Below are 16,046 nucleotides of genomic sequence, written 5' to 3' on the forward strand. Positions count from 1 at the left end.
TCTCTTTGTCACATAAAAACATCCCATTACACTTTAGTGACACAGAAATACTCTAAAAGCTGGATTTATGAATGAACAGAGAGGAGAAGAAAACAGCACATGGTGCACTTCCTTGTTTTTTCATCATGTGCATTAAATCACTGTTTAAAGATGCCCTAATTTTTTGCTACATTTGCTTTATAGTGGTAATCATACCACTTTGATTGTCTTGAGTCAATTAGGTCCTTAGTCATGTTGTGCAATGAGGGCAATCAGTTAATCATTTTCAGATGAATGGAGCAAAACTTGGTATGACAGGAAGAAATCAATGAATCTGTAGTTAACATCCTGTTAAATTAGGCTAACGCACACTCTGCATGAATGTAATTATGGCGAATCATCACACCACAAATATGTGTGTGAATGTTGGTGTGAATGGGTGAATGTAACATGCTGTATGTAAAGCGCTTTGAGTAGTCAGGAGACTAGAAAAAGCACCATACAAGCTCGTCTATTTACCAAGTCTTTCTGTATTTGTAACTGTCTGGTGCTTTCACATCCTTTCAAAAAAAGAGACAGAATCAGGTAAGAAGCATGAAATTGACTGTGGAATGAACATGGACTGAACCTGCGATAGGGGGAGGAGGAGGAGGAGGACGGCTGAAAATATTAACCCAAGAGCCTGAGTCCAGCCCCTCCTCCAGGTCTCATGTTGAATATCACAAAGAGGAATCCGCTCATTAGGACTTAGAGAAACACATATATCAAACGCAGATAGCTGTCAGTTCTCCTCTGGGAGAGTCGGCCATGGTAGCAGAGCAGAAAGGCTGTGTATCACAGGGCCATATACCGTATATGTATATTTACAGGCTACCCTATTTGTGTGTTATATAGCTTTAATCAGAGCATGTCCTCCCATGGCACACTATAACAGCAGCTACATTGATGTTGATTTATAAATGCATATAATTAGCAGAGGATTCTTCTGACAGATAGAGGACTGATTGCTTTGAAGCAATGTGGGACTCTGTAAGGAGAGGTTGTAATTCATGTTTGGAATATTACAAGACAAATATTACAAATGTCTTTTATCTAAATGTTTCTGCATGATGTAAAACCTATTTGTTTCCCATTCTGATGACGGACATTTCAAGTGATGTCCAAATCATGTCCACAAAGGCTATTTTTCAAGGTCATGGGGAGGAATTCACAGTAACATTAAGAGATAACATCCTCCTTTTCTTCATGAAAATGGATGAGATTAAAAGCTGTGTAACAGTGTTTGATTGTCTGCTAGGGATATAATAAATCAAAGGTGGTATTAGCCTCCCTGGGGTGGGTGCCTGTGCATGGGAAGTGTGTGTGGTATATGCTCTGTGTAATGGACTGACTGTCAAACAGGAGAATAACCCTGAAACAGATAGTTACCTGAGTGAAAAAGGTCAGTGACAATCTTTCCCACCCTTTTCTTTGCCCTTGTGTCACACAGGTATTATTTAAGAAAAGAACTTGGCAGCTACCACTCAGCAGTGCAGACAAAAACACTTAAGCATGTCACTGGAACAGGAGGTGGTGGAAAGGCTGACAGTGATGGTGTGTGATCGAGGAAATTGGACCGTGATTGGTTGTGATGTATCAGGCGTCTGAGGCTAGGACAGAGTGTACATGTCTTCTATGGGACCCTAAAAGTGATGAATTGTTGACTGACTCATTGTTGTTGTTGGTGATGAAACCTGCCAAGGCAAACTATCCTAAGACTTTAAGCGTGACAGATCGGGTGTGAACACAGTCAAAAGTGGCGTTTGTGTATCCTTCAAACTACTTACAAGAACTTTGAAGAATAGTTGTAGCTAAAGCAAAACAAGCGCCAATTATTTTTTCTTTTTTTCTTTCCATGCTTTTTCTCTTATATATACAATTTATAGAAACATTTCATTCTTAATAGTGTGTACTGTAGGTGCAAAACTTTGCACTCAAACCTTCTTGCAACTTAATAAATTCCAATTAGAGAGATAACCTTGTTATGCTGAAACTGTCTTGCTAATTGTAATTAATAAAGCCACAGAGACATCACACAGGTCGGCTTCTACAAACTATTACTTAAGTGTGGTTGACCCAGCACCCTAAAAAATGTGCTAATAGATAAAACCTCACTGAATAGAACTGATTCCTGTTGCTGTCAGACATCTGACTCAGTAGTCTATATTGTTGTTGATATAGATAGAAACATCTGGTATCTCAATTGTAAAAATGTGGTTCTGTTCTGTGTTAATGGATCTACAAGTGGCAGCAGCCAATCAAATACGCTGCTACTGATATGTCAAGTGCGTATGTATGTCAAGTGAAGTGTGTCAATAAAGTTTCTCTCCCTCCTGAAAGAGAGTGGGATCCAGTTCAGGATAATTGAGCAAACTGATACTGCTAATGATTGTGCATCCAACATTGGGAATTTGGGCCTACCTAAATACTAATTTATAGAATAATCTTCAGATATTTTTAGTCTAACTTTTACTCATATTACTCATATGGCATAACCCAAGTAATAAATTGCTTGCTTGGCTCACTTTGACTGATGAAATGCATGCTTTGGATTAAACTGTGTGCTGTGCTGTAAAATATATATCTGAAGCACTGTTGTATCTTTTATCAGTTGCAGATCAAACTCAAAAATGTGCAAATCCAACTTTACATACACATAGTCTAATGAAAATGTATCTGCCTGGATTTGCAAGACATTAATTTAGAAACATAATGCCACTAAATTATCAGTACCTATTTATGAAAAAAATATATATTTAGATATATTTTAAGAAGTGTAATGCAAATGTACCATACAATATAAGACGTGTACAATTTACAAAATCATAAACTGACACACTTTATTTTGACATCACTGAAGGAACTGCCTATAGGAAGTAGGCTGTCAGCACCCAACACTAATTGCATCAGGTGTGCTGCTTATTGTTTGGCTACCCGGCTGCACGCTGCTCTTCTGCTGTCTAATGTAGCCGAGCCGCAACACCTCTGCCTATGGGCTACTTTTTGCTCACTTAAGATGTCTTCCAACCTAGTTTCGCCCCACGTGCTGTGAGTTTTTGTTTCACCCATGGCTCTGTGAAGGAAAAAATGTATTCAAACTACTCAACTCCTATCGACTCCAATCTTTCAGGCGTTGACCCCCAGAGGCTGCACGAGCTCACTCACCGGAATGTCAAAGTAAGCATTATCATCGTTCTGGGCGTGATGATCACTGTGGGAAACATTGCGGTGCTTTTGGTTATCACTTCCTCCGTGGCTGGTTGGTCGAGAAACTCTCGGTACTTTCTGCTCTCTCTCACTGCTGCAGACTCTGCATTTGGACTGCTGGTCATGCCGTTGAATCTGTGGGTTAGTCTGCTGAAGGACTACACTGAGGGCCCGGATGCTCTTTGTCACGTCGTGGCCTTTTGCAATGCCACCGTGTACTCCACCTGCATGTACACACTGGCCACGATAAGCCTGGAGAGGTACATAGCAGTGTTTTACCCGCTGCAGTACTCCTCTCTGATGACCAGAAAAAGGGCACTGCTCCTGATTGCCTTCGCCTGGTGCTTCCCTCCGTTTTTACTGTCGCCAGTTTCAATCCCAGGTGGCATTATCCAGGTTCATTTTTCTACTGCTTCACTGGTTTGCAATCCGTCCTACTCCACAAACGCTGGATACTCCCTGAGCCTGTTGTGTTTAATATTTTTCCCCTGCTCCATCATCATGACATACGCCAACCTGAGAGTGTGGTGCGCAGCCAAGAGACAGAGACTGAAACTGCGCAAATATGACAGTGCGCGTCGCAGCAGGCACAATGTGGCATCCAGGGTTCTCGTGCCTGTTATGGCAGCCTACTACACCTGTTGGACACCCTGCATGGCAGCTATGATCTACAATGGTAAGCATGAGTGGGAATACACATTTAAACAGGCTGCTGTCAGGTTAAGATAAAAAAAAAGAAGGGCCTACCATAAATGAATCCTTTATTTGATTCTATTATTTTACAACTAGCCTATTTTCTAATATAAAAACTATTATTGTTTGATTATTCTTCACTTATTGTCTTTATGACAACTTCGTCAAATCTACAATACATTTACACATTGTTACGTGTAATTAAAGTGCAACCAATACAATGTATATAAGACTTCTAGCCAGGGCTTATTTGCATTCCTTGTCCCTGGTTAGGCTTTTAGGAAATAACACACACACATGATACAACAACACTGTAAAACAGACATAAAAACTGCAACAACAGACATAAAAATAGCAGAAGACACAAGATTAGCAGCAACATAGATGCATAAAAACAAACAGTAAAGCACACATAAGAACAATAACTGAAATAACAACAATTGATGGATGACTTAAGCTTTCCCACAAAATATGGCATCCCCATTGAAAGAAACCTAACATTCACATGCATTGTGCATACCCACAACACCTTGTTTGGTTGTATGGTTATCATTCTACAAAGTTAGCACATTCTGGCTCCTCTCAACAAAAGTAGGTGCTTAAATACCATATATTAATGAATGTGGTTTAACAAATGTACCCTTTAATTGCTTTTCCTTTTATACAAACGTCTCCTTGAGTTGCTGAGAGAAAAAGCTGCCACAGTTATTTATGTGCTTCTTGGCATGAATATACAGATTCAAGGCCAGTTTTATGACTCAAACCTTTTTTGACTTTGTCTCTTTTCCCCCAAGCGTGTGCTGTCTTGGAGGAATCAAGAATGAAAATGGTGTCACAGCTGATTATTTTTAGAAGTGAAGACTTTATTCTCAATAAGGCTGTAATTCATCTGATATGGCTGGAAATCCTGACAAAATGAAGCTGCCAGTCTTAACTGAGCTGCAGTCCAAACACTAGTGAGCCTCACTGTAAAGTGGTTTCTGCCACTCCACCAAATCTATCAGTTAATTTCTGGCTTTTATATCCAGACTATAAATGTTAAGCCCATGGCTTTATATCATTGCTCTCTTGGGAGCGCTTCTATCCCAGAGGTGACTTTCATGTTTTAGTATCCATGCATCCATTAAGGTATTATATGCTTATCTATGGTTAAAATAATATATGAATCCATTTTTTAGTGTATACATGATATAAAAGCAACCAAAGCTAGACCTTTTTTCAGAAAAGTCACCATAAGGTCAACCATTTTTTCTATTCAGAAGCTGCTGTTAACTGATGTAATATTTTGTGCCCTGCAGCAGTATCAGGAAGCAGCGTACCAGAGTGGATTGAATTTGTGGTGGTCTGGCTGCCAACATCCAATGGTTTCCTCAACTGCATCTTCTACTTCTGGATAAACCGAAGCTTCCGTAGGAAATTCAGGCTTGTCCTCCAACAGCTGACTCTGTCCATTTGCCCCAAACTGGCCAACTCCTTTGGGTGCTGCAGCTCTTCAAACGCACAGTTCGTGTCAGGAATACACAACAATAACAACAGTGTTCATGAGCGATCCTCCAGTGTATCATCCACCTGCACATTGTTGAGTTTAGCTTAGGAGAAAGACCACCTTCAGGCAGGGTAAGGGACGAGGTCAGTGACCTCTCTGGGGTCTTTTATTGTCCCCCAGGCTGTCAGCTAAAGCCAGATATCAGCATGTCCCTCTACAAGGTACCAAGGGTAAGAAATGAAGGAATGGGTTGATGCATAGTGAGGTTATGATGGCAAGATTTGAAACAACCACTGTACAGTCTTTATCATTATAATTTAAGTTATATTGATTATTGTACATTTCTCCTTTTATTTTATTTTATCCATTTTCATACTGATCAGTTTTCAGTTGACTGCAACACGGGCTCAATTTATAACTTATTCTATTTTTGTTTTGTTTTACGTTAGCACACAACTTTGCCAGGACTTGATTTACTTCAAAGACGGCTTCTTAAACCACTGTTTTAGTTGTTTTATAGTCAGCCATCAACCTTGCCTGTGCCCCAGAAATGTTTGCCTTTATTCTGCAGACATTTATAAAATCAGTGTTTTAATAGTTTAAACTTGGTGCGTTTAGATGTGTTGCCTTAGTCAACGTATTTCACCCTAAATGTCTCAGGTTAGTCAACTGGTTCATAACAAGAAACTGATATTTTTACTGCTGTTCATACGAGACATTTGTGAGCTTACTATCTGATTACAAGCACTTTGAAGGATTGAGGACATCAGCCTCGCCTTCAATTTGTTCTCTGCGTCAAAGACCTTGGCATATAACAGCTGGGAGAAGTTAACCTTTAAGTCACGGCATTTCAGAGTATGCAAGGAGGAAAGTAATTAAATAGCTACAGTGGAGAAAGGTCATCGCATTTATGCTGGCAAGAGATGACTTGGCTAACTTCTGTGGCTGTGGTTGTTTATTTTGAGATAATAAGTTGATCTAACTGATATGATGCAGAATCAAACATTTTATGCAACTTATTTTAGAGTTGGAGTTGCTCCTTGGTGACACTATGGCAAATGCCGGCCCGCCAAAAAAAAAAAGTCAAATGTCTTTTATGTGTTGGGCATCACAAGAGCTGTCACGGCTTTATGTGAAAAACTGTCCCAGCTTAATTATGTAAATGTTTTGTTATGTTTCTAAATGCCACATTTTTAAAAAAGATGAAAAAGTGTTTAATGGTTTCTGGATATCTATGAAATAAAGTATCATGTCGAAACATGTGTCATTAGTATAAATATTGCATTGCAAGAACATTTACTCATTAGTCATTATGTTCTGTATTCATCCAAGTTTATGAAGATCAAAACAGACATGTAGAAACACTGGAGGGCAGCAACATTTCCTCATTTCATATTGATCTGAGTTATAAACAGGTTAGTAATGACCATATTTAATATTAAATCTCAGGTTATAGTATTCATGCAGTTTTATAGTAAGCTACTGGATGTGTATGTTTGTGGGAAAGATTTAAATTGAGTTAATTGCTGAAAAAAACTACAGTAAGGTAAATGGACTTGAGTGTGTGCTTTTCTAGTCATCTGGCTACTCAAAGTGCTTTTACACTGCATGTCACACCTACCCATTCACACACTGATGGCAGAGGTTGTTATGTAAAGTGACCATCAGAAGTAACTAACCTCATTCATACACACTTATGCCACCGACGAAGCAGCGGGAGCAATCCCCCAGGGATGAGGTACAAAATGACCGAAGAGTCCCAGGTTTTGTAGGGTTGTATATCTGGCACAGTCCATTATACATCTGCAAAGTTGCATGTGTTGTCAAACCAGTTAATTATCAGTGCAGGTGCTAAAAAGGCTACCAGCAGTTGTGTGATCAAGCAAATAAACCTCAGTGTTAGGCATCACAGTGAATCATTCTTGGCACAAATATTCAACTTGTAAATGGATCTTGGTAATGTTTTCGAATTGTTTATTTTAATCATCTGATAGTGTGGTTTGGTGAATCATTTGAATTGGATTATATTGAATATTCTGTATCAGTCAGTTTAGATAAATTGAGTTAGAGGTTACGTTAACATTTTTTTAAAAATTGAAAATAAGATGAAAACATGATGCTTTGGCCTCTAGATAGTGGATGAGTTCATATTCATGATCATGGAGGAAATATAAACAGTTCAGCTATTCATTTCAGCATGTGAGGAAAACAAATGGCCTTGAGGTTTGAAATAATAAAAGACAATTAGATGTGATTTGATGTGCATATAGATTGCAATTTAGTTGACTCGGCTCACAAACATGACTTAGCTGGAATTGTGGGGGAATTGACTTTATTTCTTGCATGACTATTCCTGTCATGGGCTCAAGTCCTTCAGGATGAATGGAGAGTTTGAAATATTTTTAACTGTTGGAGGTGAGTGTTTTTAGTGAACCTTTTAGGCAGTTGTCGAAGCTGCAAAAGTCTTTTGGGATACCCTCTGCAAACAGAAACTCTGAGTCTGGTTCTCTGAATGCAGGTGAATCTCTGTCTGCACTCATAGAACCTGTGTGCTAAATAAAACCCTTTTAAATATTTGTTTACATTGTCCCAAGTAATACAAATTGTACATATATTCTTTTCCATGTAGAGGAGACCCTCTCGACTAAATAAAAGCACTTTGCAGAGATCATGTGGATTTCCTGTCCATAAGTGTTTTTCCAACAGTTTGAGATTTCTGCCTCATCGGTCTCCCAGGACACTCGAGAGATGTGCATTAGCAGCCTCAGCTCTCCTTGAGGATCACTGCTGGTGGAAATGACAGGCAATGCAGTCATGGGGAAGAATGTCTATGTGAGGGCTTCATGAACTCCCACATTCATTCAGAAACACTAAAAGAATTCTGCTGCTACAAGTACACAGTAAAATGACCATTGCATACAAATCTTTTTGGCGCAAGTGAAAAACTATCTACAACTGAGCTCCAACAAACAACTAAAACAGTTATCATTTTTACAGAAAACAACATGCATGAGATCAAAGGCTTTTAAATTAGTAGTCTATCTGTGGTGTACATTTCAGAGAAAGGCACAGATGCGAAAACAGTCCAGATATGTTTTTTTCCACCTTAGCCTCAAATGTTTCCAGTTGTAGCCAAATGAAGTGACATTAAGAAATCTTTATGTTGTAGTGCCCACCTGTGTTCAAAGTAAGCATTGCATGGCAAACATTGAAGAACATAGGAATGAATGTTAGATTGTAGTGGTGTTTGATAAAATAAATTGCTGTTTTTTTTTAACATATTACTGCATAGTTTTTTGTGTTATTCAATATTTCTTGGTTGTATTTTGTCGTCTTAGTAAAGCGAGATTGTTAATGAAATTATCAAATGTTTTGTTATTTAATAGATAATTCATATATTTCTGTTACAGGAGGTCACCCATCTCTTGATATGTTCCTTCTGATTAACAAGGAAGAAACAATGCATGTTGATTTTTGATTTGTGTGCCGTGCTGCTCATGGACACTCTTGTGAAGCTTGCAGATGGAAAGGCTTTAATTTCAATCACTGCTTACTGCTCCTCTGCACAGGTGAAGTATCTGAGTGAAGCAGGCGTATGCCGGGCTCGAGTGTTATTCACTTTGTGCTGCTATCACTCGGAACGGTTACCTAAGAAAAACAAATAGCTTATAAGTACAAGAGATACAAAATGTAAGTGCATTACCTCTTTGTAGACCTTTAAAGCATACGATAAATCATCATAGCACATTCTTTTTTTATGTATGAGTACAAGAGTATGAGAATACAATACAATCTGTTTGCCCGGTGTAAATGCTTACAAATGGACTGACATGTTTCCTGTAACAATGTGTGTGTCAGGGGGATCACAAATGGGGGCCAATACCTGAGTGTTCCAGACTTCCTTTTTAGGTGTAGCGTAACTGAAATCAAGCACCCTGTCTGCTACAAGGTGTTGAATAAAAGGTATAGGCTGGGTTTGCTGAACAACCAATCTTCTTCATGTTTTGGACCTTGTTCCCAACATAACCCTCATTTTTGTTTAAGCAAGTAAACTTCCTGAAACGGTGATAATTGCCAAATGTACAGCACGATGCAACATATTAGAAATGATCATCTTCACACATCAACAAATAGATGAATCTCAATAATATTTATCATAGTTTTTTTTTTAACACAGTAAACCGAATATTGTCAACGTGTTTTTTGAAAGATACATTTTATTTAGACTTTTAATGACAGGAAAAAGCAGTTAAAAATGCAAACAGTAAACCAATCCAATGATGAAACCGGCAAGAAATATTGTAGTCGTATGTAAAAATAACAGCAAGTTATACTGAGAAAAACTAAACCTACAGGTGGTAAACAGACTTCAAATTGTATGTCTTTGTAGTTGTATAATGATTTTTGAATCATATGAAGCACAATGCTTCAATCTTGCAGGATGACTGGTTTTACAAGGTTGTTAAATACGTTTAGTGACCAACTATGGCTCTGATAACAAAAGACGGACCTCATTCAATATTCAAACCCTCAAGAGACAGTGGCCAGTACCATTCACCCAAAACATTAAGATGCATTACAATGAATCAAAGTTGTCAAAAAGAATCACTTAAATAACAATTGGCATAGTGAAGAACAAATAAATGTTACAATAGAACAATGACATAACATGTTAGACTTCTTAAGGGTATTCACTCAGTCATTCAGTTTCTTGTTAGATCAGGATTAAGAAATATTTTATGGTTACATAGTACATCAATTCATGTTCTACTGATCCGTTTGAGAATTTTAACTACTTTGATGACTTAACTGTAGAAAATGGAAATCGTCTACCTTAAATAATTACTCGTACAATATAATTCACCACTTTTTTCAAAAAGGACTACACAGACATGACACAGCAATTGCATCATTAGAATAATTATGCATTCACAACAAATAGATCAATGTAATCAAGCATTGTTTAACACAGGAAGTGTGTGAGGAGTGCAGGGAATAATGTATTGAGAATGAGGCAGTAGTAACGGTTCGTGCTTTATAAAAAGTAGCTGTAATGTAATTCTGCATAAAAAATACTATTACCTTGATTTTATGACCAATTTGCATTCTGAAATCCCCTTGGATATGTCCATTGTGTCTATCTTTGTATCTGTATAATAATTATCTATGCATACCAAGATATAAAACCTAATTGTCTCTAAGGAGGCAAACGAGTTATGAATGCACAAAAACCGAACCGGGTCAAATGCATATAAAGGTTTAAGTGAAAGAACATTGACATGAAAACACGAATAGAAACTGAAGGCAGACAATTTAATAAAGTCTCTGTCCGACTGTCTATTTGGTGCACTTATGTAGACGGACAAGAACAATAGTACTCTATCAAACTGCTCCCCTCCGTTTCTCATTGCAGAAGATGCACTCCCTCCTAACTCTGTGCCTTCAGTGTCGGGAGGTTTTGGTCAAACATTTCAAGGCCTCCAGATGAAACAAAAAAAAATAATGAAAACACGATGTCAGCACTCAGGAGGATTTGTGTTCCAAAATGTAGTAGCGATACACGATTCCAACAACGGTTGCAATGACAGCTGGTATCAACCATGTGGTCCAGGAAGTGCTGAGGAAATGAATTAAAGACATAAAGGTTTGGTGCCACAGCAGTCAAACAGACAGTAAACAGTAAGATAATGAGAAAAAGATAATGAGGCTTTTATAACCCATGTGGCTCAATTTTTTTTATGTTTGTTAAGTTACGAATAATAACACTGATAAATAAAAAGATAATACTACCTAAACCTGTACAAAACGTCTTTTTAATTACATTTTTATATTTGCATGGGCAAAATTAGTAATTAGACAATTCAAATATCTATTTGTTCCCCTAGGGTTGATCCTTGTGACTTCATATCTGTTTTAAACTTTAAAACAACAGAAGCTAAGAGCTTCCAAAAGTGTAAAGGAGCGCTCAACGCACACATTGGCTGAATCTGGATTTCCTCCCTAAACTCTGAGCCCTTCTGGACTAAACTGACATCACCTTAGTGAAGGCTGCGGGGGCTCAAAGTGGTCTAACAAGAATGGGACAGCATTTCTGATTCCGATCTGATCTGGTGATCGTTGATAAAAGTTAACCCTGCTAGCCGCTAGCGTTTAGCCCCAATTGAATCAAATCACAATACTTGTCGTACTACAATACTTTAGACTCGCAATATAAATCGAATCGGCAACCAAGAATCGTGATCAAAGCTACAAAGGCATATGGTCCCAGCTCTGTTATCAACCAGAAGTTAAAGCTGTAAACAGTAAGATTGGCACACAGTTTATGCACTTACCAGGACTCTCCTGAATTTGTGTCAGGTGCGTCCTTTAAAATAAAAAAGGACAAATTATTAAAAAGAGATATTTCACAATTTAGCAACAAAAAAAGGGAATTGTCTTTTTTCTCCCCTTTCAATTATGTTATTTTTTTTACCTTCTCATTCTCCTTCTGTCTGTCATCCTACAAAGAAAATCAAAAAATTGGTATTACTGTCTTAACAAGACGATTGACACAAATGATTACAGCCAGGTGAACAATTCAGTCAAGAGGAAGCAGATTGCCTACAAATGCTCAGTTCAAGAAGAGCAGGCACACACCAATCATCTTGTTGACAGACACATTTAAATAACTGTAACAACATGATCACTTATACAAGTTTGATTTTACAATTGAAGTTTAAGAAAACAATGACTTGATAAGACACAATAAAGCTGATAATCAAAAACATTTGTTCCTTTGATGAAGGCTGAATCCCCTTGACTGAATATGATGGTATGAAGAAGTAATTTGTGGTGTTTTGTGGCAGCAATTCAAAGCAGCTATCAAGTCAAACCAAACTAAATCAAAAAACACGTGAAGGCTGGTTCTGAACAAATCTAGAGAATTATATTTTCCCCAATACGTCCCTACTATGCTATTCCTTTAAAAACTATTGATTCACAATTAACACTGTTTAATCTTTCTGTGAATTAGCATCTCTCGTTCATCTTATCTCACGCTCTGTTATTGTTTTCTGTTTGATGAAGGAGGCAAACCCTGTGTGTTTACTCCCAACCAAATAACATGTGCCTATATATGTACATAACAAATGTTTATCTCGCTGTTGTCAACTGTATGATTTAAACTATTCAAGAAGAGGAGATTCCTTTCAAATGGCTTTTTGACACAACGTATGGCTGACAAAACCAACATTGTCAATCACCCTTATTATTGGTGTAAAAATACAGAGAATGCAGCTGATGATAAAAAGTTTTCAGCATTATGCAGTAATCCAATGAATTCTGCATCATCTGAAGGTTGTATTTTTTTGTTTCCACATTAAGTGTTTACTTGCTAAGAAGGAATGGAAGTAGTGTAACACAACCTGCATGTGTGCAGCAAACATGTGGCTCAGTTTAATGGATTGAACCTGATTGCTTTGGTTTAAGTTTAAATAATGATTTGTCTAAAGTTTCATATCAGGTCTTTAAAAGCTAATGGAGGCTGTATCTTACCATGTGAAGCTCCCCAATGTAGTACTGCTCAAGCATCTCCCTGGCATCTGTGGAGTGACCCACATCCTCAAAGCTCTCTGTGGCGTCTGCACCCGCCTGCTCCAACAAAACCTCCTCCCCTCCAGGATGCTGAAATCATAGATTGGGTTAAAGATTTTTGAACAACATGTTACTTAGTTGCACAACACATTGAAAATTACACAACTAACAACGGCGCTACACTGGAGAGCACAGACTTACTTTGGAATTACACCAAATGGACCTTTAGATGTGGAAAGTACATCAACCTAAGTATTGTATTTATGGGATTTAGAGTTTGTTTACTGTAGTGAATTTCCATCTAAGGCTAATTTATATATAAACACCAAAGTTTTAAGACCAACATATTTTACTTTTTAAACACTACAAATGTCCATTAAGTTACAAGTTAATTTGCAAATGGTGACTTTTTTAAGCCAAATAAAAAAACGATAATAATCTTCCTTATCTTTGTCCGATTTAACTAGGTTTTCTTTTACTGTTGATGTTGTCCTTGAGTTTATTGTCTTTCTGTGTGCTCCTGCAGCAAAACAAATTTCCCCTTGTTGGACAATAAAAGTTATGCAATGCTCAATCGCAATGCACACATACAGTACGTAGTACAACACTATTTTTTTTTTAAAAGTAAATTAAAGTAAATAAAGTCGCCCACAAAAAGTAGCTTCAGCAACACATTTCTGATACCAGATTAGAACTTTTACAACACTACACCACAGTGGGGCGGCTGTCGCTCAATTGGTAGAGTCGTCGCCTCTCAACCAGAAGGTCAAGGGTTCCTTGGGCAAGACACTTAACCCTGCATTGCTCCCCCATACATGAATGAATGTATGAATGGCTTAATGTTGTACTTACTCTCTGATGTCTGCTAAGTGAATTGTAACATTGTAACATTTACACGCGGTCGTTTTGCCTCATGAGTACTCCTTCAGTACAAAGCAAAAGGTTAATATAGAGAACTTAACTTACACTTATCTGGCTTGAGTACCCCATTAGCTCTAGCTACGTAGTATTTCTCTCGACCACGTCATTCATTTACACTGCTGCTTATCCTTATCTTACAGCTGTATCAGGTAGGTGAAGTGTCACAAACTCCAGTGAGATAAGATTCCTGGAAAACATTTCTTCACATTAACAATTTGTTGCTGCAATCATATCAGCTACCGTGGATCGACGATTATGTTGCTATTATGGATATTAAGCAAAAGACACATTATGAAAATGGTGGACCACAACTTAACTTAGCAGGATATTAATGTTGGTAGGAGTTTGATTTGCCTTGTTTAACGCAGCTTCATACTAAGCCATTTTAAATGTTGCAATAATTAATACATTTTCTGCAGACATGACACGTCAACATTAACATTTTTCAATTCCAGGAAGTAGCGTTTGTGTTTTCAGACATTAGGTAGCCACACATTAACACAAAGTAGTTCCTGTAGTAGACATTTCTTACCTCTTCAATGAAACTTGTGACGTCATATACTTTATCGTGGATTATGAGCCATGTGTCACTGCTAATATTATGTACTCTTATATCTTCTGATGTGTAATATTTGACGCCACCTTCTACAGTTTCGGGTATTTCTTCAACACCGGTAGTATTAGCAGTTTCGCAGTCTGTATTTATAAGGTTATCGTTGATTTCCTCGCCCATCATAACACTAATGTGAATAACGTAATGAGTGGTGCTGAGCAGCTAGCTGACGTTAGCTCCGGTTAGCCAGGTAAGGCAAATGTAACGCTGTAGCTTCGTCGAGATGCGTTTGCCACCGGTTAAATTTAAGTTAGCTGGCCTGAATAGCACCTTGTGTCCCGGTAGAGTCGCTCTAACTAACATACACAACAATGTTACCCTACAGATGCAAAACAATGTTAGTTACGAAATCAAAAAACACCCCAAACCGGCACATCAGCAGACATGTGGAGTTGACCAATGACAGGCAGGATACTTTACCGACCAATGAAACGGCGTCTTTCATAGTGGGGACCAATCCGACTCGACCACTTGATGATCACGAGACAAGGAAACGTGCAAAGGTTGTTAAGTGTGCGCTGTGAATGCGCATATGATTTTTTTTTTCACTTCTTCTGAGGCAACTTGACCGATATATGCGGGTCTACTGATCCGTTTTTGAGAATTTTAACTACTTTGATGACTTAACTGTAGAAAATGGAAATCGTCTACCTTAAATAATTACTCGTACAATATAATTCACCACTTTTTTCAAAAAGGACTACACAGACATGACACAGCAATTGCATCATTAGAATAATTATGCATTCACAACAAATAGATCAATGTAATCAAGCATTGTTTAACACAGGAAGTGTGTGAGGAGTGCAGGGAATAATGTATTGAGAATGAGGCAGTAGTAACGGTTCGTGCTTTATAAAAAGTAGCTGTAATGTAATTCTGCATAAAAAATACATAGTAATGTATACTATTACCTTGATTTTATGACCAATTTGCATTCTGAAATCCCCTTGGATATGTCCATTGTGTCTATCTTTGTATCTGTATAATAATTATCTATGCATACCAAGATATAAAACCTAACTGTCTCTAAGGAGGCAAACAAGTTATGAATGCACAAAAACCGAACCGGGTCAAATACATATAAAGGTTTAAGTGAAAGAACATTGACATGAAAACACGAATAGAAACTGAAGGCAGACAATTTAATAAAGTCTCTGTCCGACTGTCTATTTGGTGCACTTATGTAGACGGACAAGAACAATAGTACTCTATCAAACTGCTCCCCTCCGTTTCTCATTGCAGAAGATGCACTCCCTCCTAACTCTGTGCCTTCAGTGTCGGGAGGTTTTGGTCAAACATTTCAAGGCCTCCAGATGAAACAAAAAAAATAATGAAAACACGATGTCAGCACTCAGGAGGATTTGTGTTCCAAAATGTAGTAGCGATACACGATTCCAACAACGGTTGCAATGACAGCTGGTATCAACCATGTGGTCCAGGAAGTGCTGAGGAAATGAATTAAAGACATAAAGGTTTGGTGCCACAGCAGTCAAACAGACAGTAAACAGTAAAATAATGAGAAAAAGATAATGA

General features: G+C 37.9%; 2 protein-coding genes across 2 annotated transcripts; one reads left to right on the top strand and one right to left on the bottom strand.

Annotated features, from left to right (window-relative positions):
* Positions 1–2,934: 2,934 nt before the first annotated feature.
* Positions 2,935–6,662, top strand: zgc:162592 (uncharacterized protein LOC561993 homolog). The gene is made up of 2 exons (XM_061038313.1): positions 2,935–3,901; positions 5,217–6,662. Exons 1-2 carry the CDS (start codon positions 3,106–3,108, stop codon positions 5,510–5,512), a joined length of 1,092 nt encoding a protein of 363 aa, XP_060894296.1. The 5' UTR covers positions 2,935–3,105; the 3' UTR covers positions 5,513–6,662.
* Positions 6,663–9,601: 2,939 nt separating this feature from the next.
* LOC132974336 (cytochrome b5) lies at positions 9,602–14,912 on the bottom strand. The gene is made up of 5 exons (XM_061038329.1): positions 14,430–14,912; positions 12,938–13,066; positions 11,877–11,903; positions 11,737–11,768; positions 9,602–11,021 (listed from the first exon to the last, which is right to left on the bottom strand). Exons 1-5 carry the CDS (start codon positions 14,631–14,633, stop codon positions 10,928–10,930), a joined length of 486 nt encoding a protein of 161 aa, XP_060894312.1. The 5' UTR covers positions 14,634–14,912; the 3' UTR covers positions 9,602–10,927.
* Between the last annotated feature and the right edge of the window lie 1,134 nt (positions 14,913–16,046).

The sequence above is a fragment of the Labrus mixtus genome, chromosome 1, assembly GCF_963584025.1.
Source record: "Labrus mixtus chromosome 1, fLabMix1.1, whole genome shotgun sequence".
Taxonomy (NCBI): Eukaryota; Metazoa; Chordata; class Actinopteri; order Labriformes; family Labridae; genus Labrus; species Labrus mixtus.